Genomic DNA, 24,123 nt, shown 5'->3' on the forward strand with positions numbered 1-24,123 from the left:
TATTTGATCCCAGTATTCTAAGGTCTAGCCTTGAAAACTAGTGTGGCACTTTTTTGTCATACTTTCTAAATCTCACATGTTTCACAATTTGAGAATCATTTTTGTCATCCATTGCCTGAGACAGCAACTGTTATGGAAAAAAAATTACCTCACTATTGACTTACTTTAGCTCATCTGCTTTTTTACTTACACTGTTAAGAGTGTGGGTATACCACCATTTTCAAAAACCTACCTGCTGTACACCACGTTCATTACTAAGTGTTCGAAGTTCATCTGAATGAGCCACACAAATTTCATGCAGTGCTGCTAAATCACGTGACAAATCAGTTCTAGAATGTTCTGTAGTGTCCGGAAGTTCAGGTACATTCTTTAAAGGAATTATAAAACTCCATTTAGAAATCAATATACTGGTATTTTCTTCTGAATGATGCTAACTGGGTATAGTAGATATAAGTTTTAACATAACATTTCTGTTAAGAATGATATTAATTTCAAAATTTCCCCTTAAGATTAAAAAGCTTCTTATTAGTGTAGAATATATACCTGTATTTACATGAAAGCTAAGTTCCATTTTCTTCCACAGGGAATCTGAATATTCTTTTCATCCTAAAACAATAGGTTACCTAACAGCTACATATCTGTAAGTAGTTTTTATAGAACTAAGAGTATACACTAAATACAGTTATTAACTGCTAATCTAGATTAAATATAATTTAAATTTAAAATTCAGACAGAATCTCACTTTACTACAGTCTACAAAAACATCAGCATATAAGAAGTTGCACTATTGAAGTGTTAAAATATTTTCACTATATAAACTAAATTATATACTTTAAACTGACTTAGTGTCTAAAAAGGTAATACAATTCACAGAATTTAACTATACTGAGAAATATAGGGTCTTAGAAATTATAACTTTTAATTTTATATCATAGTATTATTACTTACAAAAGCCAAATGAGGCACTGACAATCACACACTGAATGTAGTGGAACACCAAATCCATGCATCTTATTTATTTTTTATTTTTATTTTTTGTTGGTTGTGGGGCTTGAACTCTGGGCCTGGGCGCTATTCCTGAGCTCTTCAGCTCAAGGCAAGCACTCTACCACTTGAGCTACAGCGCCACCTCTGGTTTTCTGATAGTTAATTGGAGATAAGAATCTCAAAGGCTTTCCTGCCCTGGCTGGCTTTGAACAATAATCATAAGATCTCAGCCTCCCGAGTAGCTAGGATTACAGGTGTGAGCTACTGGCCCCCGGCTCTATAACTGAAACTTCAGTTTTACTGAAAAACATTAATTTTACACATCCAAAGATCTCAAAGTACTTCATGAATAACATGAATAATTTAAAACATCAAGACACATTATATTAAAAATGTTATTAAAAGCCACAAGAAAACTCATTCTCCAGTCTATTTATAGTAGCAGACTGTTAGTATCTGTGGGCATATTGGTCCAGGGACACTCCATTAAGGAAAAATAGTTTATGTTCAGGCAGCATATAATTAAGGGCTTCTCTGCTTCAACTAAACGAGGTAAAATGTGCATTACAATATTTTTACTGCACTTCCTTAAAACTGTATAAAGACAAATAAGGCAGATTACTGTACTTAGTGAGTTTGGTTAGAACTACATTTTTCACCTTGTTCAAATCCTATTGTAACTATTCTAAAAGTAATAAAAATAGTGGAAAAGATTATTAATGACAATACAAACTACAAAAGGTACAATGGATACTATTTAGTGTATAAATAAATGCTTACACACAAGTAACAGTGAAATATTTTTGAAAAAGCAGAAATGTTTTTGTTACTTCTATATAGAAAAATCTAAAGATTGTTGCTTAAATGGGTTCTGCTATAAAGTATGGTTCTTAAAAGAGTTGAAAACTACATACATACCCCAAGTTCATCTAAAAACATGATCATACGATGTTTGTTACTTTTGATGAATGGATTGACACCTTCCATGTAAGGCTCCTTTAAAAAAAAAAAAGCTTGCCATTTGTCTTAGAAACAATTGGCTGATCTATTAACAAAAACTACATCCAGTTTTTATAAGTCTGCTATCTATCAGTAACATCACATTATGAGAGTTTAATCATAAGACAGTTTATTTTCCATCTGTAGAAGAAAAATCTGTGCCCAAATACAATTCATAGGATATAGTCTGAAGACACAAATTGCTTATTTATGCATTGAAAAAGGATTATTGAAACAGAACTTATAAACCCAGCACTTTTTATAGGAAATTACAAAGAAGGCAAGAAGAACTACAATGAGAAAAAAAAAACGTAATCAGCTTCAGGATTCAGGTAAATTCAAATGTTAACCAGTATATGTAAACTGCTTAAAATCCTAAGCCACTTAAAAATACACTATAAAACATAAAAGGGTAATTTTTAACACAAATTCTTAAAGTCAGTTTTATAAAAATAACCTGAAGACCTCAATAGGTAATCCAAAAGATGCAGACATATAAGTCTAATAAAGTCTAATAAACAAGTAATATGGCTATCATACGGAAAAAAATTTAAAAAGATCTAATTTCTCACAAGCCTGTCAGGAGAAAAAAATACCTTATATTGCTAAATCCTAATAGTATTTAATTCAATTATGAATCCTCCAAAGGTTAGGAAATGGACAAGTGTAAAAGGGAGTGTATATGGATATTCGTTATGGCAATAACGGTGATAAATTGAAATTCCTTTAAGTATCTAAGGACTGTATGATATTTACATAGTAGCATATTATAAAGTTAAATGTTTCCAGGTTTACAAGAAACTAGTCAGATTTTAAGCAAGAAAAGTTTGTGACAATATGATTCTAACCAAAATATTCATTTGTTTTACTTGTTTCACATTTTGGTAATGACTGCCTGCTTTAAAAACTCATTCGAATATATATTTTTAGGTTTATAGTGAATTTTTATTGTGAAATAAATGATTACAATTTAAAACTGCTCAGTGACTTTATATTTAAAATACAAGAATCTGAACCAATTGCCCTTGAAGAATTACGTTGTATAATGAATAAAATGCTGTATTTTAGTTACACTGTTGAAAGTGTGAGTTTATGACATACCTTTGCTGAAAAATTAAAGTATATTTGATAGTTTTATAATGTGAATACTTCATTCACAAATTACACTTAAAGTATTAAAATAGGTTTTTACCTTAGCTCCAAATTCAACAAGATTTGCTAAATTCTGCACAGATTTAGCCACTAGTATCAGTGTTCTTGCAGCAATTGGAGATGGAGAATCTGTAAGAAAATTTAGGCACAACTAAAGATAACTCCAAAGATACTTCCAGGTGAAAAATATTATAAACTTAGATATTAATGTTTTTCTTTTTTTTTTTTTGCCAGTAATGGGGCCTGAACTCTGGGCCTGGGTGCTGTCCCTCAGCTCAGCTCAAGACTAGTGCTCTACCACTTGAGCCACAGTTCCACTTCTGGCTTTTTCTGCTTATGTGGTGCTGAGGAATCGAACCCAGGGCCTCATGCGTGCAAGGCAAGCACTCTACCACTGAGCCACCTACCCAGCCTCCTATTAATATTTTTCTATTCAGGCCTATTTGAATTGTAATGTTGTACAACTTGTCTAGTTCAAATGAACTTCAGTTTTTGGGTCCTGAGGTATTTAACTTAGGACCCCTTTGACTCCTCATTATTGCTAGGCAGGTACTCTACACTTTGGACATGCCCCAGCCCTATTTTGCCTTAACCTTTCTGATAGTACTTTCTATTTGATATAGCTGGGATTTTAAGTATGTACCACTGCACTCAGCCCAAAAGAACTTAAGGGAAAAGCTAGGGAGATGTAAGGGGTACTATAAAATTCAACAATTCCCAAAGGGATAATATTTCAAAATGCCTCACAAAGTCTGATTTATATAGTACCACACAGACTCACTCCAAAAATCTTTCAGGGCAACTCACAAAGCTAATTTCAATCCATCTGGGTTAACAACTGTAATCTAAGGAATATCCTGCCTACATCATTATTTGCAGTCCACTAACTGACTTTAAAGATGTATAAAACAAAAAGTCTGTGAGGTTCTACTATATTTTAAGGAGAAATTATAAAATATATTAAACTTTAAAAATATTTCAAAGCTCAGGAAAGATTTCCCTATTAAAACATAATGGAGCCAGGCTTCGGTGGCTCATACCTGTAATCCTAGCTACTCAGGAGGCTGAGATCTGAGAATCGCAATTCAAAGCCAGCCCCGGTAGGAAAGTCTGTGAGACTCTTTATCTCCAATAAACCACCAGAAAACTGGAAGTGGTGCTGCAGCTCAAGCTGTAGAGCACTTGCCTTGAGCTGAAGAGCACAGGGACAGTACCCAAGCCCAGAGTTCAAGCCCCACAACCGACAAAAAAAACCCAAAAAACAAAATAACCATAGTGGAATGTAAATAAAGTATTCATGGCTATAAAAATGAACCCTAACATATTTACTTAACAGTAAATGCTGTAAGGTTGACTTCAACTTTGATCCTCCAAGTCTCAGTCTCTAAAGGAAGCTGTACCTCCTCTAGGTACAGACAGTGGTGCTCAACTTATAATTTTTAATGTGATGGCTACAAAAGTAATAATTTAAATTTTTTGAGGTGAAAGGGTCTTTCCTCCTCACTTTCCCGATTACTTGAACTACATGTGTGCCTCCATGCTGTTTTCAAAAAAAAAATTGGGGGGGGGGGTATGAGCCCACATTCTAACTATGTAGCCCAGTGTGCTAGCCTCATATTCTGGAATCCTCTTAACCTCCCAAATGCTGTGATTGGAGGCCAAAACTATGATGTCCAAATCAAGGATTTTAACTCAACTTTTAGGTTTACTGGGTTAAAATAAAAATGATTTATGTTAGCACAACATTTAAAAATACTAGCTATCTTTTTTCTGCTCATAAATCTGAAAGTCATTTCACAATGAATTTATGGGCAATAAGCAAAACTGAATCAGGATTGCTGGAGTTTAAAATGGCCAATTAACATGATATAAATTGATGACAAAAGTCTTCAACCAGGGCTACTTTTTGTTTGTTTAAAGCCAACTTAATTATTTCTTGCATTTGAAGTGCTTTCCGATGACATTGTTGGCTTGAGAGACTGCCATAGTTCTTAAGGACTACATGGATACAACCAACCCCATCTCAGGGTTTTCTCTGTTGGTCAGTTTTGCCTACTTATTCCCTAATTTCTTGTCATGATCAACCTTAGTGAGAGTATTCAGCAATAAGGGCCTCCATCAACTTGACATACACTGGCTTGTTACAGCTGGATCCAAGTGTTTGAAACAGGTCTAAGGTTTTGACAGCTTTGGGAATTCCCATGTTCTAGGGCCATTGTGAATGAGGGCAGCTTTGGCACCTCTTGTAAAACAGTATTCACATACATTACACCTTTAGCACTGATGCCTTCCTTTGCCATGGTAGTGGGTTCTAGATAAAACTGGCTATTGGTTGCACCACTTCCATACCTCAGTGGTGCCAGGGAGCTACCGTACAAGTATTCAGTTCTAGCTTCTAGTAGTCTAGCTGAGACTAAGCACACTAAAACTCTTCTCAAATTTTAAAAGCCCAAACTGTACATTAAGTCTTCAGAAAAGGTTGAAACTATGTAGAGATATTAAGTACAGTGAATATATTGCTGCCTTGTTAAGTAGAAAAAAAAGGGAGTCTTCTTGGAATTAGGTAATTGTTTAAAAATCAAATTTTAACAGGAAAACAGTATTCTTACCAAACAGTATGACACTGTTCTGATTTCTTTCATTTCAAAATGTATGAAAAGCTAATTACCTGAGATGATATTAAACATCCGTGGATTCAGGATGGCAGGGCAAATAAGCCGAAGAAAAACAAAACCACTGAATGGGAGGGAAAATTTTGAGAAAATTATTTTATATTTTACACTAAAATAATAAACAGATTTTTTAAACCTTGCAGAACCATTGCCTTTACTGTGAATTTACATAGGAAAAAAATCTTTAAGAAAACATTACACTAAACTTATATTTTAGTGTAATGCTTCACTTATTTTAACAAAAGAAGAAGATATTAAGCCAGACTTATGTTTTAACAACTATATCTTCTTGAATGTACTTTTCCAAATCTGGAATTTTAGATTAGCTTTGGAATGATGTTAAGTTTACCATTAGCATTTACTGTGTCACTGATGTTTATTCTAGACTTCTAGAGGAAGCAGCATACTTAAGAACCCTTTGAATTTCTGAAATACTATAAGAATTAAACCTTTACTAGACACAGTTCTCTAAGATTCCAAAACTCACATTCTCTCCCTTTTCTTTCTTCTAAAACTTATTTAAACAGTAAAGTCTGTTGTACAACCTGTTGGCTATATACCTGTTTTAATTTTGTTGCTAAGAATGAATGGGAACCGATGGCTACTATCACCAAATCCTTGATAAAAGAATATGTATAATATGACAATGAAATTCTGGAAGCTTTCTGAATAAGAAAGTAACAGGAGTCTAATTTAAAAACTTGTTAAACCACAAAAAAAAATACACCAAAACTGAGTATAAATCTAAGCCTATTAGAAATTCCCACTCTGCTGTTCTTTTCTAAGAGTGGCAATACAGCTTGACAGCATTTGCCTTCAAACATATGTCAGCTTACTAATTTTGGCCTCAAGTTTTTACAGTTGTATCTTTTATCTAAACCATGACAATTCTTTAATAAATTTTAACTTGAAAATTTGAAAAAAAATTGTATTCAAGTGAGGGGTGTATGAAATTGAAATTTGACTTGGTCACTACATTGTACTATGTAAGAATTCCAGGGTAGAAATCTACTTTGAACTTAGAGTAATTTAAAACTCAAGAAGGACACATAGCTGCTTAAGACATATTTAAAAGCTTATTAAAACACACCATTATGTGGAAGATGATTTCCACCAAAAACATCCTGTTACATTAAACAGTCAGCACTGCAGGTTTTCCTGCTATATTTGCTAAGCAATTTTAGTTGTTTAAAACTTAAGTTTATTGAGCACTTTAATTTCCACAATACATATACATAAATGTGCTTGTAATTCTTTGTTTCCTCATAATTACCTCTAAAGAAAAAAAAACACAAAAAAAATGAGAGAGAATCCTTAGCTTTTATTTTTCCTACAGCTAACAGATATTTTGTTAATGCTAAGGATCAAACCAGTACCCCAATCATGTTAGGAGAGTGCTCTACTATTGACTATGCTTCTGGGCTCTCAAGAAGTTTTTATCTGCAAAAAGCAGTCAATAAACAAAATTCAGATTGTTGTATAATATACTGTCCTTTTTCTGAGATTTCATGTAACTGGAGGTTACATAATGAATTGTATTAGGTAAAATGTTGTATTTTCTGAGTTGTTTGTACTTGTCACAACAGTTCGGCTGCACTAAGGAAAATTTTCCAACAATGATATGAAAGATACTAGGTTGATTTTAGGTTTGTTTCAGTTCTGCCTTAGATATATTCACTGTTAACTTTAGACAATTTAGCATCCTCAAATCTGCTTCCACATTGGACAAATAAGCTAGAACAAGGTATCAAATTCCATGACCTGCCAAAGCACCAGTTCTTTTTTTCTTTTTTAGATAGTATCTTAAAGTGTAGCCCATGCTGTCCTTGAACTAGTGAACCCCTCTTGCTCAGCCTCCCAACTACTGAGATTACAGGTATGCATTACCACACCCAACTACACTTCTGATGACTCTTCTTCAATGAGCAGAATGAAAATGGCACTGGTTGAAAATTAGCTGGAGATACTGATTTTGTTACAGACAAACTAAAACATAATGGTTCCATTATTTCTCTTTGTTCTCATCACTAAATCTCTTTTTTCTCACATATAACTTTATATAATACATACACAAATCAGTATGTGCTATATACAATTATGTAATAATTGAAGTACTGAACATTACCTAACAACTCTTGTTCTCATGGTGGTATTTGTAGGCCACTTGTGCTGAACAGATTTCTGTAAACACCCATAAATATATCTCAGTGTCCTGCCAAAAATAACATAACCATCTCAATACAGAAAGCAACTAAATACTAATCTCATGGCAGACAAAACTCAATTTATACTTAAGTATTACATTTTAATGTGATTAGCCTTCCACTCCCTACCAAAGTAATTGTACTATGTAAGAATTCCAAGGTAGAAACCTACTTTGAACTTTTAAAGTAATTTAAAACTTGAGGATACATAGCTACTTATTTAAAAGCTTACTAAGCACAAACCAGTTTCTAACACAACTGTTTGTAATCATTAATTTTAAATTATGCATTATCTAAAAGTATGAAGCAAGTATATTCTTTTTTTTTTTTTTTAGGGGTAGAGATTGAACCTTGAACCTAGGGTCTCATATCTAGTAGTCGGGTCCTGTATCACTGAGCCATACTTAGACTCTAGTGTACATTTTGAGAAAGAAAGTATAGATAGACTAAATGTAGAGAAATCTTCCACACTTTATTTGTTCCCTAAGCTTCTATTCATCATTCATCTTATATATAATTATTTTATATTTATAAATTTCTCTATAGAACTGTATGACTCCTCTATATCTTATGTAAACATTTCTATATATATGAGACATCAGCCTGTAAAAACATGGTTTATTTTAATGAATGTGGCTATTTCATTATTTTTGTTTGTTCTTTTTAATAAGAATCATCTCCAAATTCAGAAATCTCACAATTCTGCATCAGCCACTCAAGTGCTAAGATTATAAGTATATACCACAATATCTAGCATTCACTCTACTTTTAGTATTTCCTTATATTTTTCACTTTTATTAAACATTCATAGTTTAAAAACAACTTTTTCAGGACAAAAGAAAGCTATCATATATTTTAGAAAAAATATTTCTTTTTAAAAATAAAGGTTAGACAATTTCTTGCCAAATGAAAAGTTCACCACTTACGGTGGAAGTATTTCTGAAGCCATAAATATTTTCTCCACAAGCTCTGAAAGGATGTTCAATAAGTGTGCTAAGTTAGTGTTCACATCTTCATTTTTTTCTAACTTTGATGGACTTAACTAAGAGAAGGAACAAATCAATATAAATGCATCATGGTAATAATAATTTCAAATTATCATAAGCAAACACTGCCCTCTTCAAAGTTATTCCTCCTGTTATATATTGTCATGCTTCATAATAACTATGCCGTTTCCTATATTTCCAAACTAGATCACTCATTTCTTCCCTTTAAGTTACTAGTAAGAATTCACAACTTGGTGCAGGAATATTTGTCAGCTATTGGCATTAAAACTAATCCCCTATATTAATTGTGTACCAATCTAAAAATTTAAACTGAGTACCTTCCTTTGTAATTTTTCTATCATTGAGACTAGCCACCTGATATTTTGAATGAGATTCAAAATTTTAAGTTTATTATGAATTCATACTGAAGCCTTAATCATCTTAGAAAATGATTTTGACTTTCATTTATCTCCATCTTTCCACAAAACCTTCAACCTACATATTAGGATTTACAATTAAGCATTTCTAATACAACAATCCAAACTGTCTAAGTGCTGACATGTTGCCATATGAGAAAGTTTTACACCTGATCTCATATGAAGGGGCAGTCATAAGGCTACGTGTATTAAGACATTCATGAAAGAAGTGAGTTTCATGTTTGGATTTGGGTCCTGTGCCCAAAACACCTAATTATAGCAGGAAAGACCCGCAAATCTGAAGCACTTCCCTACCATTTTGGACAAGGAATATTCAATCTTTACAATAGTCTCCATAAAGTTTTTGGGACTATTTATTTTGCACAGTTTCCAAAAGTAGGCAGGCTATACTTGATAGTACAGTAGGAAAAATGACAAAATACCACAAAAGTTAGTGGTTTCTAATACCAAGTCAAGTACTTCGTATGTTTGCTGTTGGGAGTTCAACTCAGGGCTTCATAAGTACTAGGTAATTGCTCTGTCACTGAGCTGTATCCCAGCCCTCAAGTATGTCCTTTTTTAAAAGGCTATTTTGTATAACATTTTAATAACTATATTGCAGCTGGAGTAACTGCTTTCAGAATTGATTTTAGAAACGTAATAATTTTTCTTAAAATATAATTTGCTGTATAACTTTCTCATTAAATATGCTATTTACTCAAACACTAAAAGGTAATATTCTTACCTCACAAGACTGTTTACTCTCCATTATCTTTAAGATGGAGTCTTTCAAAGCATGATGAACAAATTGTGTAGCAGTGGCTTTCATATACTGTTCCATCAAGGTGCTTGCGAGTGTTGTGGCTCGAAATAGGGTAGTGGCTTCATCTACACCAAGATTTACATCAAGATTATTTGTAGAGAACTGTATTGATATGATCAAATTAGTAATTTAACATTTTTATTTTTCCTCAATAGTGAGTTTATGTAGCAATCAAATAATGCCTATAACATACTATGTTTCTATCAACTTATGTTACCAGTGTATGTATTAGATCATAAATGGGAAGGACAAACACCACTGTTCATGTAACAAAATATGAAGTCTTACAGTGGTTATGTTATGTGTCTAACATCAGTTAGCCAGTTAGTAAAAACAGAAGGAAAGACTACTTTGCAGACTACCTATTTCATGCTTTTAAAAGTATGAGTTCATTTGCACATAAAAGAAAGCATTGTCTCATAATGAATTATTAGACAAAACGTATTAAACATTATGTTAAATAAACATTATATTAAGTTTTAGTAAAATTTTAATGAACTAAATATAATACAAGACAATACCACCATTTTACCTACTCTTAACAAATTTTGGTATTTTTAGAGTTTTTATAATTTTAGACTTTGTCAGTTATTCAGGGAATTCACAAGCAAGAACTCTTACTGAGCCAAAGTATGAGGATAAATTGGATTATTCTGACACAGTAAATTGTTAAAAATCTTGTATGTCCAATGACCTCAGAACTACTACAAAAGAAATGAAACACATCTGACCTCCAATTTTAATGTAATAAATTAGCAAAAATAAACGAGACTATGGAAAATAATCAAAACTATTTTTGTTAATCAAGCTATGGAGTATTGATCAGACACAGAAATCATTTTCTATATCTTCTAATTCTTCTCTGACAGGACTTATATTAGAAATATTAGTCTCTTAAACCCATTAAAGTTGACATCCCAATTGCAGTTTTTGTTGTTATCACAGGCTGGGGTTTTAAACTTAGGACTTTGTACTTGTTAGATAGGCATGCTACCAGTTGAGTCTCAGTTTCTGCTCCTTTTGCTTTCAGAAGTTTTTCAAATAGAATTTCTCTTTTTGCATGGGCCAGCCTCAGACTGCAATCCTTCTACCTATGCCTGTTACCTAGATGGATTAACACCAACTGCAGCTGTTCATGAAGGAAAAATAAAACAAACTTACTTGCAATATGATTTAATTCTGTAATATAAAGGCAAAACCTATATGTTTGATACATAAAATCTTGTTAGCTCAGTTTTTAACATTACACATCCAAACTTTTACCTTCCATGCTTATTTCTCTGTCATTTAGTGTACATAACAACAAGGATTCAAGCTTTTCATGAAGAAAAATCCTCAGTAAGATGCTAGCCAGTAGTGTTCGGTCTTGTCCACATACATGTGATAAGGCATATACTACATGAAGTTCCTTTTGCAGTATAAGCTAAAAATGACAATAGAAAAGACTGCTGAAAACACACAGAACAGGAAAGGTCTTCTTTCATATGTTCTTATGTTAAAAGAGATCCATTGAATAAATTCATCAAAAATAGAATGAGTTTGTAGTCTACATATATCTGGTCTCTTAGGATCTTAAAACTAATAAAACAAAGTTTTTAATCTTGACCACTGTGTCACTAGAATTATAAAATTAGTATGTTCAACTTAATGGATCTTTTGTTGAATGTTTCTGCTAATCATGTCATTAAAATCAGACTGGTAAATAACTTAATACCTCCTTAAATTCACTGTACTCTTCTTCTGGCATAATTTTTTCCATAGAATACCGTGCTCGAACACGCAGGGATCCTGGTTCAATACCTTTTAACGGTATGTGAGAGCTGAGCAGAAACCATTCATCTGTGGCATGCCCTTTCTGTAACCGGCTCAACTGGCATCGCATAAATACTTGGAAAGAAAAGCACATGATTACTGTATAAAACCAAACATGCAGTTTTCTCCAGTGTTAAATTATCACTGACAACACCAATTCAATACTAAATTGCCTCCTTCATTTGCTAAAGGCTAGTATGTCTATGTGCTACACCATGGTAGGCAGGGATATAAGGTATGATAATCAAGACATGTCTCTGAATTTTGTGAAATAAGTTTAGCCAAGAAATCAATTATACTATAGTGTGCTGAGTACTGTGACAGCGAATAATGCTTTTGTGATAAAAAGGAAGATCTAATGCAACCTAGGAATGTTAAAACTCCCTCCCAAGGATATAAGCCTGAAGGTGATTTATAACAGGAAAGTAAAAAGGTAGAGAAAAAAATAGTTGAAATAAAAGGTATGGTTTTCCTTATATGTCATTAATATTTATTTTTATAATAAAAGTAATGCAGAACCTCTAAAAATGTTCAGCAATTATAAACATTTTATACAGACAAATTCAGACTTTGATCTATCTGCTAATTCTTATCTATTCCTTCCCTAAGTCTGCGTTTTAAGAAGGTATTAACCTAATTCATCCTGATGTGAATTGCTAAATCCTACTGTCATCTGTTCTCCCAACAGGCTGTAAAGAAAAGAAATGTGCTGCTCAGAACAAGAAATAGGAACATTAACTATTAGAATGAATAATAAAATACAGTAAAGATTTTTTTTTAGTAGTATTAGGGACTGATTTCAAGATTTCATGCATGTTAGTATATGAACTGCGCCCCAGCATTCAAGTGCTATACCAGTGAGCTACATCTCTAGCTCTAAAGTAATTTTTAAAATAGAATACCTATTTGCATATAATCTAATTACATATAATAAAGTAGACAAAAGCTAAAGTAAAAAGTAGGGAAGAGAAGGAGTACCACAAAAAACTACAACCATTTTTCTGGTTCTTAATTCATTAAGGAAGAAAATAGAGGTATGTATTTTAGTCTTAGGAACTCAGCCTTAAAGTATGTACAATTTATCCAATTTGCTCTTTTCCTTTAATAAATAAGAAGCACAATAAGAAGCTATCTCAATTTGCTTGAATTTGCCTTTAATTTTTCATTTTAAGATATTTCATTATGAATTCTAAGATATGTAAAACACGCTGCTTCTTTTTTTGTGGTGGTTGTTCTTTTACTGCACTAAAGGAACTGAACCTAGGGCCTTGCACTTGCTATGCTATAGTGTAGCCCAATCCTAGCTCTAAAATATGCTTTTTAACTTAAAAAAATTTCTGTATCAACTTACAGATATCTGGGTCTTTGCTTTTCTTTGTTTTATTACTAAGAGTGATTTCAAATCTGTTGATGTCAGGAGGAAGATCACTAAAGAGCAAAGAGAAAAAGAATTAACAAAATGTTCTGGCATCAAATTACATTATGTTCTACTATCAATAAGCCCCGTATTTGTACTAAAAATGTAAGCTTGGTATATCCAAAACTATTCACAAAATATTTTATTATTTGGCAGGCAAGAATGGCAATAACCAAATTACACACTTGTCATCAAAGTTAATATAAAGACATATATTACTTTCTTAATAAAGATAAATCAACCTAGGTGCTGGTGGCTCACACCTGTAATCCTAGCTACTCAGGAGGCTGAGATCTAAGGATAGTGGTTCAAAGCCACCCTGGGCAGAAAAATCCATGAGACTTTTTTTCTTTCTTGCTTGCTATTGTTTTTAATGTATTTATAATGTACTATGTGATTTTTTTGTTTCTTTTTTTTTTAATTGTGAAAATACCTTACAGAGGGGTTACAATTACATGGGCAAGGTAATGAGTACATTTCTCATCAAGCACTGTTGCCTCCTCCTTTGTTTCCCCCTTCCCTTCCCTTCCCATCTCCCACCCCCACCGTGAGAATCTTATCTCCAACAAACCACAAGAAAATCCGAAGTGGTACTGTGGTTCAAGTGGTACAGTGCTTGCCTTGAGCTGAAGAGCTCAGGGAAAGTTCCCAGGCCCAGAGTTCAAGCCCCACAACCAAAAATAAATAAATAAATAAATGCAACAGAAAAAAAACTGTTAATAGCAACCAGACAGGATTCCTTATTCTGATAATTTAGACACACAAAAAAGTAAATATGACTACAAAAATGATTTAATATCATAAAATAAGACTTACTCAAATACAAACTCTTCTGACCATACTGGGTTTTGCCCTTCCCTTGCATGAGTTTTTGCTACTTGGACACTATTCAGGTAGATGTTACAATATGGATTAGTAAAATGTTTTACTGGGAGTTTGTGGGCTTCTTCAATATGCAAAACAAGGCTGCTGACCTAAAAAAAACACAAAAATTATTGCCCCAGTTTTACAGAATAACTGTTACCACCTGAATTAACACTATAGTATATTTATCTTAAACATTTTATTCCAGTGAAAGAATTCCACTGCCAAAAGGTGTTTCTTAAAATACTGATTTTACATTCTGACTTTAACCAAAAGAACAAAAACCCAAAGATGTTATACTACTTGACAGTTTGGGTACCAACACATAGATCTTCTCCCTCCTATTATCAGGCCCTCTTTCTCTCCTGATGACCTACTATTTGGGTGACATTGGACAAATTTGTCTCTTTGACCCTCATCTTTCTAATACTGCAGGTTGTTATAAGAAATGTACTTCAGATATTAGTTGTAATTATATTATTAACAAGTGTATCATTTTTTTAAGTTCCATAAGACTTAACTTTCCCTCATTTGCAAAAATTAAGGCTGCCTTTCCATAGCATATAAGACTCCCAGTTAAGTGAAGATATATGACAGTTATGTATATAAACCATTCTTGGGAGAAGCACTAGACTTCAGGTTACAAGAAATATTTAATTGGTTATATATTAATCATTTATCCAACTTCTATTAGAACAATACATAAAATTTGACAAACTTATTGGAAATACCTATAAATCATTTAAGAGTCACTTTGGTCAATAAATACATATTAAACTTGCCTCAAAAATTACAAGAATGTCACAATCTGCCTGATTCCTTCTAATAATCTTGAGATTACTTTAAATGGAAAGAGAAAAAAGTAGAAAATATAAAATTGCCCTAATGTTCAAAGGAAATAAAGAGAAAGCCTAACTTACCTTTTTGTATACACAAAAGGATAGTCTTTAGCATTTTAAATGAAGCTGAAGATCATGCAGTAGGTTTAAAAACAACTAGTAGAGAATTTAAAAAACTCAAAGGTTTACTGGGATTATTAGCATAAAAATCGAGAACCTTTTCAATAAATACTTTTAGTTTTATCTTTCAAGATAACTTTTTAAAGGGAAAATGACTTTGTATTGTTATTTTAAGTGAGAGAATAAATAATACTTTATTCAATATTTATTCAAAAGTTAACAGACTATAAATTGGCATAGATATATAAAGAACATTCTCTTTCATAAAGAAATTATTATTTTTCCTGTGACTAACAGTAAGACTTTAAAATACCAAAAAAGATTTATTTCCCTTAATAAGGGTCGTCCAAGGTAGTTCATATAGAAATCAAAAGATAAAGAACAAAGTGAAAAATAAAGATTGTGACAATTACAAATCCAACAAAATTTCATTTTACCTGACGAAGGCGTTTATTAGATGTTCCTGGACTGCTTTTCCGTAAATTGCAAAATGCCTGCAGACCTTTCATCCAATCCTACAAACACAACAGAAAGAAAAGAAAGAAAAAACAGTATTTTAAAGAAATGCACATATTTACTTTTTGTCTTCCAATCATCAACTCATTTTTTTTCAAATTAAACAATTTATTCTCTAGGCTGGCAATCCTAGAATATACTGTACTACAATTTCTTTTGGCCTAAATAAAGTAGAATAACCAAAATTACTATAGCTTGTCCAAAACTGCATGAATATATGTAGAAACTGTAAATTAGTCTTAAATATACACCAAAGGGTAGATAATTAACTGCCCAAAACAACAAAATATATATTAAAGAAATTGTTTCTCCCAAACAAATGTCTAACATCAAACACCTAAAATATATATTAAAGAAACTGCTTCTCCCAAACAAACATGTTTGATACTTAACACAAATATTATGGTCTAACACCTAAATACTCTTTATACCTAAGGCAAGCTATGACAAAAGTCAAATTGATACATTTTGTAAGGAGGAGGGCCAAATGCAAAGCCAACTAATAATTTATATGTTAACATTTAAACCTCACACAATTTGAGTTATTTCTAACTTTATTAAATACAGTGTTAGGTTCTTAAAAGTCCCTTTGGCCTAATCAAAATGATACTAACAATCACATTTTCTTAACATTTAAATTTTTTTGCGCTGGAAAAAGAACAATTCACATGTATTTAAAAGGTAAATTTTTTTTAGCTTATACATGTAGCTGGAAGGCTTGTACTCTAGTTTGTTGACTATTTCAATGAGTCTGAACAATGATATATACACATACATATATATTATTGTTACCATAAAGGGGATGTTCACAGGTTATTGTTATATGTCAAGTGATGAGTGCATTTCATTTTGAATAGTGTCCACCCCTTCCCCACCATTCTTCCAGTTTTTCCTTCCCATTCCCCTCTCACGTTGTGTAGTTCATTTTCAACGTAATGTCTAGTAAGTATACTACAGCATTTGTTCACCCTTTGTCCCACCTTTTCTGCAACCCTCCCTCTCCATCTCCCCCAAACAAATAAACTTACAAACAAGACAAATGGTACAGGTTAGTGGTTTTGTTGTTTTTTGTACCCAAACTTTGAACATTCTACACAAATGCTCTATACTCGGGCCAGGCTCTAGGCTCTTTATTGTGTCCTTTTCTTTTTGAGACAGAGTCTAGCTAAGTTTGAAAGAACTAGTCGAAACTCCTGATCCTTCTCCTTGTACCTCCACAGAGACTAGAATTATAACCTGTAACACATACCTCAGCCTGAACTCTATCAATCTTCACAGAATTTCTTTAAACCCAAATCAGTTACAACAGCATTTAGAAATACAGAAGAGACCCCACAGCCCATCAACCAACAAAAACTGGAAACTCAAGAAGAGTTTTACTTCAAGTAGCATGTGCAAATATGGAAAATCTATGAATAAATATTGCGAGAAAACATCTTTAAGTGAGGCTTTCAAAACTGAAATATAATCAAAGCATGTAGCACACTTTTCATTTAGAAAGAGGGTAAATGGTAAAAAGTAATTAGAAAGTATGATAGTGAAGTTTAATTTCTATTCCTAACCCAATTTCATATAGTTTAAACAGGAAGGGAAATAATGCAGTCCTAATACTGAATGCATAGCCCTATGAAACTAGGAAATTTGAGGGGAGGGGTTGGGTTGTAGGGATGGGGGAGAATACAAGGGGTGACATCAATTGAGATATCTTGTGATTTGTTGAATGGTAACCCCTTTGAACAGCTACTTAAAGATAATAAAAATGTAAGAATGAAAAATAAGTAAATAATTCCTGAAAAAACAGGACTAAAAATAAATCAAATTAGCAAATTATTTTGAATCTTATTTTTCTGATCTAAAGCTTAGGGAAACATAATACTAGACTTTTATCATAAGTGAGGAAAATGAGTATATAGTTGAACTATTTTACAAAGACTTAATTTACAAGCCATAAGACAATTTCTCATTTGTCAAGTTTATCCTCCAAGTAAAATATTTTTATAATTTTTTAGTCTAGGATTCATCCTAAAATCCCAGTTTTAAGAAAATCTGCTTATATCCAGGGTTGGGATTGTTATAGTTCCAAAAGAACCATTTTTTTTAACCTCTTATAGCTCCTTTAAGTTCTTTCCATAGAGTACAGAGAAATGTAGCTATAATCATACACAAACTTGAACACCAGAAACATTAAAGCTTCAGGAAAAAGTTTAACTGAACACCCAGAAATACTATAGCCTATATGTAGAGAGGATTTTGTAAGAACATTCTCAAGTGAATTCAACATAGCATATTTAAGGTCAATTTTAAATGGAGTATAATATCCACTTATCCCTTCACTTGTATATCTAATTCAAAACATTTTTAAATATCAAAATGCTCATGTCTTAAAAGACAAATAGACTTCAGGCATTATTTTATCCCTTATCTGGAATGAATTAATTTTCTGTTCTACTTAATAAGAAAACATGGGTTAACAGCTTACAAAACAAAGATCTTACCTCTGCTTGTTCTGGAGTTTCTCCTGCAAAGTAAAAGATGTAATGTTCTTCACTAAAGTGCTGAACTACTATCTGAAAACAGTTTGGCCTTTAAAATACAAACCAGAAAACATTGTATCAGAATCAATAAAAAGCATTAAATTTTTTCATAAAACCGTACAATATAATTCTATAATTTATATGAATATAATCTGGAGAAATGTTTCATTATACCAGATCTTTCCTATAAAGAAAAAATATCATCTGCATATATTTTATCAAATTGGTATGTTGGAAGTAGTACTGTGGCTTATGTGGTAGAGCGTTAGCCTTGAAGAGCTCAGGGACAGCCTAGACCCAGAGTTCGAGCCTCATGACTGACAAAAAAAAAAAAAAAAAACAGAAATAAAATAATTAGATACATCTTTCAAAGTGTAAACTAAAGGACTTTGTAACTTTTAAAAGTATTTGAAACAAGGAAGTTACTAAAAATCAGAACAGAATTTAAATGTCCATAGCAAATCTAAACTTTTTCGTATACATTTAGAAGAGACTAAAAATGTTCTTATACCAAAAATATTTGTAGTGATTATCTGTAGGCAGATGGAGGGTAATTTCAATTTTATAATTTTCTACACTATTAAATTCATCTATTGAAACCATCTGAATGAGAATGAAAATAATGGAAGACTGAAACATCTGCCAATCTAAAATTTAATACCCAAAAAAACATCATAAATGGAAGTAAACTACTAACTCAATGAAAGATCCTGTCTATGGAAAGAAAAAAGTATAAAAACTTCAACCTAAATGTTCACTAGAATATCACTGAAATGTCTTCAATTTATGCTTCAGAAATAGTTACAGTTTAATGCATACCAGTAATCAAAGTCTAAAACTTAAAGAAATGGTTCTCAGAGATCTCTAGTGTTTTGAAACATGGGCAGCTGCATTTCAGGGAAACAGCAATGTTCCTTGTGTCCGTAACAGCTAATATTTCAGCATCAGTATCTACATGGAATCACCTACTGGAGAAGATTTCTACATTCTTGGACATTAGACTTCAGTTAAATGATAAAAGTCTTGGGGGGGCTGAGAAGGTGGCTCAGTGGTAGAGTGCTTGCCTTGCATGCATGAGGCCCTGAGTGTGATTCCTCAGCACCACATAAGCAGAAAAAGTCGGAAGTGGCACTGTAGCTCAAGTGGTAGGGCACTAACCTCGAGCTGAAGAGCTGAGGGACAGTTGCCCAGGCCCAGAGTTCAGGCTCCAAGACTGGCAAAAAAAAAAAAAAAAAGTATTGGGGACCGGGAGGGTGCGTCAATGGTAGAGTGCCTGCCTTGCATGCCTGAGGCCCTGGGTTTGATTCCTCAGCACCACATAAGCAAAAAAGGCCAAAAAAGTGGTGCTGTGGCTCAAGTGGCAGAGCGCTAGCCTTAAGCTGAAGAGCTGAGGGACAGCACCCAGCCCAGAGTTTAGCCCCACAAATGACAAAAAAAAGATGAAACTCTATGTTTACACAAAACACAAGTTTCAAATATATCTGAAAACACATAAAGCTCATAGAAATTCATCCAAACTGTCCACTTTTATACTTGTATATTTGCATTTTATAACAAAACAAGCCATTTTTATTTGTCCTATTATATGCTCAGTATGTTTTCTCACTTCTTTGAAATATACCTTACAGATGCTGCTTTCTTTGGCGTTTCATGCTCCTCAACTACTCTACAGAAAAGCACAAAAAACAGTTGATGCTAAATTAGCATGTTTCCAAAAAAATGGTTTTAATGAGAGACCTGAGCTTAAGTCTCATTAATATTTCCTATCTGATTTTAAGTAGTAACACTAAAGATCATTCCTAAGAAATTCTTAAAAAGTAACCTTCAACAGAAACTGCATAGACAGCAAATGATGATCTTAAATCATTCTTCCCTTTTTTAAAAAACTCAACTGTATAATTTAACTAATCTTAGAGTTTCATTGCCTTTTTGTTTGATTCTGCTACTGTTGCCTTCCATTGTATATTCCATTGTATTTATATTATGTTTATTTACTGTAGATACCTTTTGTTTTATTTTGTTTTTCAACTAGGTTACATTAGGCATATCTCTTTGATGCATTTTCCCACGTTTCCATTTGATTTTAAAAAATTATTTCAATCTGCCTATTAACTTTTCTGTTAGAAGTTAGGCATAAAGCTCAAAGGGAGGATACTAGGTCCTAGGTTCAAACTCAGACCAAAAAAGTAAATAATTATTGGATAAATCACTAAATTGTTCCTGAATATTTTCTTCAAGTTCAGAATTTCCTTGAAAGAGCTATTTTGAATTCTGTTCCACAGTTTACACAAATTACTTACCACATGATCAATTTCTGACACCTGGGTTTGTATATTCACCCAATCTCTTTTGAGACAGGGTCTTGATATGTAGCCAAAGGTTGCCTAAAACTCACTATGTAATGCAGATTGGTCTTTAATACTTGATCCTCCTGCTTCAGCTTCCCCAAAACTAGAATTACAAGCATATGCCACCATGCTTACCTCCCTTCAAGTTCTTGATGCTGGATGATCTATCTCTGTATAGTATCTGTATACTTTAAAGTAGTATGTATTAACTTGTTTCCATAATCTGGCTTTGTTTGTACTGCTCCCAGAAATATTGGACAGTGTTTATTACTATCTCTGATCCTGTGCAGATTTCAGCACTAGATAGTGTACCATGTCCAAGTTTATTCCAAATTTATATATGGTATGTCATTCAAGATGACCCTGGGGTAGTACTGGAAAGCATAGTTTATCTTGATGTAGATAAGTCCAGATAACTTGTCCATAGTCAGTAGTCAGGCCCCACAGGATCCAGCCAAGCACTGTAACTTGTCCATAGTCAGTAGTCAGGCCACACAGGATCCAGCCAAGCACTGGGTCTCACTGTCTATCCATAAACTCCAAAGTAACAACTTGGACCTATCTTCCATTACCCCCTCTTCCTTCCTGCATGCCATTATTCTCTTCATGTTTGCTAACTGAGGCTGGGGGGAGGAAAGGTGGTTGTACACTCCAAGGTTACAATGGGGGCCGACAGGATTATTCAAGCCTAGTGCCCATAGCCCACCAAGAACAGTACAGCAAAAAGGCAGTACAAAATCCACACTACTATAGTTAACATATAAGGTCTTCAATCACTCCTGCCATCTGGAATTGATGTGGACCAGATGTCAAGTTCATCCCACAACGCCAAGAGATTACTGACTAAAGTATGGGCAGATCCAAAGGCTCCCCATGGTTTCTGGTCTGGGAACATGGTCATTGTATTCTGCCTTAGTGTTAGGTTTTGCTGTGGCAGTCCCATCCAAGTCAAAATCTTGTGCTTAACTTCTCTATTCAAGCTTTCTATGTTTTGGTCTTCAGGGATGATGAAAGTAATCACATGCCTGTCAAGTGTTATATTAAGCTAGGTAGTACCTGGCATTAACAGTCTCAAGAATCAATGTAGACCCAAGGACAGAGTACAGGATCACAGGGGCTGCTAGTAGTGTACATTGAAACATGAACCAATCCATCTGAGGTCCCAGGTTTAAACCTGGTGGAGAAGGTGGAGTCAATGTTTGGGGTCAATGCATGGGAGCAGTGGGAAATAGGGATCCACCTAATAATGAGTTTCACTGTGCCAGGCTTCATACTGGATTCTAAGTATAAGGCTTATACTTAATTCCCTCTCCCAAACAGGAAGCATCTGTCTGTCTAAGACAAATTGCTTGTGGATAGCATAGGAGTGATACTGATAACTCTTTTCTTCTAGCCTCATTCAATCAATCTTTTCTTTTTTTTTTTTTTTTTTTTGGTCCGGTCGTGGGGCCTGAACTCTGGGCCTGGGTGCTGTCCCTCAGCTCTTCAGCTCAAGGTTAGCACTCTACCACTTGAGCCACAGCGCCACTTCTGGCTTTTTTCATTTTGCTTTATGTGGTGCTGAGGAATCGAACCCAGGGCCTCAGGCATGCAAGGCAAGCGCTCTGCCACTGAGCCACCTTCCCAGCCCTCAATCAATCTTTTCTTATGCTGTAACCAGGTACAGTGATCTCACCAGGTTTCCTAAGCTCTCCTAAAATTAGCTCTCCTAATTAGAAATAGTTGTTCAAATCGATGTTTCTGTAAGATGATGATCAATGGAGAGTTTTATTCTCATTTGCTCTACTCTGTAAATTGTTGGGGGGGGGGGGAGTCTACCTTAACCAAACTTGTGTTTTGAGTTGTTTTTTGTTGTTGATGATGTTGTTGTTGTTTGGTTCTTGTAAATAATTCTTTTTGTGAAATATTAGGTTTCAGGAAAATAAAAGGATATCAAGATCAGATGAAGCTATGAAATACTTCAGTTGGTATTAAAAGTAGCAAGTACTTATAAAAAGGACTATTGATAACACATTAAGAATAAAGGCAAAGCTAGATTTGTAATGTTCAGAATTTAGCTTGCGCATTTACATTTATTTGTTTTAAAAAAACTTGAAATAAAATAAGGAAAAAATTCTATTTCCAATCTGAAATATCTTTTTTTCCAACTGAACTAAATTTTTATGTAATTTTTTCTAATGTTGATTAACTTGGGAACTAGCAAAATTAAGTGTATTAGTACTTCAAATATACTTAGAAGTTAACAAGGAATATAAGAAAAGCAGGGAAAAGATTAATGAATCAAATTAAGTCACCCGAAGTGGCAGAGAAATTAAAACACACTATACACAAATCAGATTCAAATGCTACCACAGGAAATACCACTCCAAAGATTTCTCTAGAGTAGATATTTTATATATAGGTTAGAAATAAAATAAAAAATTATCCTTAGAGGTAAATATGACAAATTTAAATAGTATAACACTATTAAAACAGATTTGTTTCAACAATATCTGTACATATCATTTTTAAGACAATTCCAAAAGAGTACAAAATAATAGAAAAACAATTTCTTACCTGCCAAAGAGACTATCATGAACAACATAGACAGAACATACACTGAGATCTATTAGTCCTTTTGGTTTTGTAGCTCGTTTTTCACTTTCAAAATAAATAAGCTGGGCATCGCTACCCTCTAAAATAAAATATAAATTTTTCCAACGTTTTCCTTTGCCTGTTAAAAAATAATTGCTTCTTTTAGCAAATAATTGTTTTTAAATTGGAAAACAGTAATTTTAAAATAAAGTGTTGTTCCTGAAAATAAAAATTAACATTATTTTAACTTGTCCTCTAAAACTCCAAAAACATACCATTGCTTATACAATGACAAAACGTTCCATTAAAAATGTCTTATGTTATCATTGCTTGTTTCAATAAATCACAGAGTAAATGACAATGGCCTTACTAGATCTTCAAAGATTGTATTATGATGAAATCTTTAAATTGTTATTTTAGAATAACAGTTTTCTACTCTAAGGAAAAATTCTTGGTAAATACAAGAATGAATTATATCAATTAATCTTAATATAAAGACTAAATATAAAAATCAAGCCAAGCACCAGTGGCTCATGCCTATAAACTTAGCCAATCAGGAGGCTGAGATCTAAGGCTCATGGGTCAAAGCCAGCCCAAGCAGGAAATTCCATGACACTCTTATCTCCAATTAGCCACCAAAAAAAAAAAAAAAAAAAAACCTGAAGTAGAGTGTAGCTCAAGTGATAGAGCCAGTCTTGAGCAAAAAAGGTAAGAGACAGTACCCAAGATCTTAGTTCAATCCACTGTACCAACACTAAAAATAATTAACCAATTAAAAAAATAAATAAGAACATCAACCCCATAAATATGCTAAGGGCCACAAGGAGTTATCTCTAAGAGAGCATGAGAAAGGGTGAAAG

The 24,123-nt window shown here is 33.2% G+C and overlaps 1 protein-coding gene across 1 annotated transcript in view; it reads right to left on the minus strand.

The window, feature by feature from the left end:
• Rasa1 (RAS p21 protein activator (GTPase activating protein) 1) overlaps positions 1-24,123 on the minus strand; it is a 70,546-nt gene that overhangs the window by 2,011 nt on the left and 44,412 nt on the right. Inside the window, exons 11-24 of the mRNA XM_013015899.1 lie at positions 23,246-23,402; positions 18,303-18,390; positions 15,729-15,806; positions 14,285-14,442; positions 13,403-13,479; positions 11,954-12,126; positions 11,503-11,662; positions 10,162-10,304; positions 8,941-9,056; positions 7,936-8,022; positions 5,807-5,874; positions 3,179-3,267; positions 1,906-1,983; positions 233-367 (exon numbers count right to left, since the gene is read on the minus strand). Of these exons, the coding sequence (XP_012871353.1) occupies positions 233-367; positions 1,906-1,983; positions 3,179-3,267; positions 5,807-5,874; positions 7,936-8,022; positions 8,941-9,056; positions 10,162-10,304; positions 11,503-11,662; positions 11,954-12,126; positions 13,403-13,479; positions 14,285-14,442; positions 15,729-15,806; positions 18,303-18,390; positions 23,246-23,402 (1,607 nt within the window). The remainder of the gene's footprint in view (positions 1-232; positions 368-1,905; positions 1,984-3,178; positions 3,268-5,806; positions 5,875-7,935; positions 8,023-8,940; positions 9,057-10,161; positions 10,305-11,502; positions 11,663-11,953; positions 12,127-13,402; positions 13,480-14,284; positions 14,443-15,728; positions 15,807-18,302; positions 18,391-23,245; positions 23,403-24,123) is intronic.

Source organism: Dipodomys ordii, unplaced genomic scaffold, assembly GCF_000151885.1.
Source record: "Dipodomys ordii isolate 6190 unplaced genomic scaffold, Dord_2.0 Scaffold28, whole genome shotgun sequence".
Lineage (NCBI taxonomy): Eukaryota > Metazoa > Chordata > Mammalia > Rodentia > Heteromyidae > Dipodomys > Dipodomys ordii.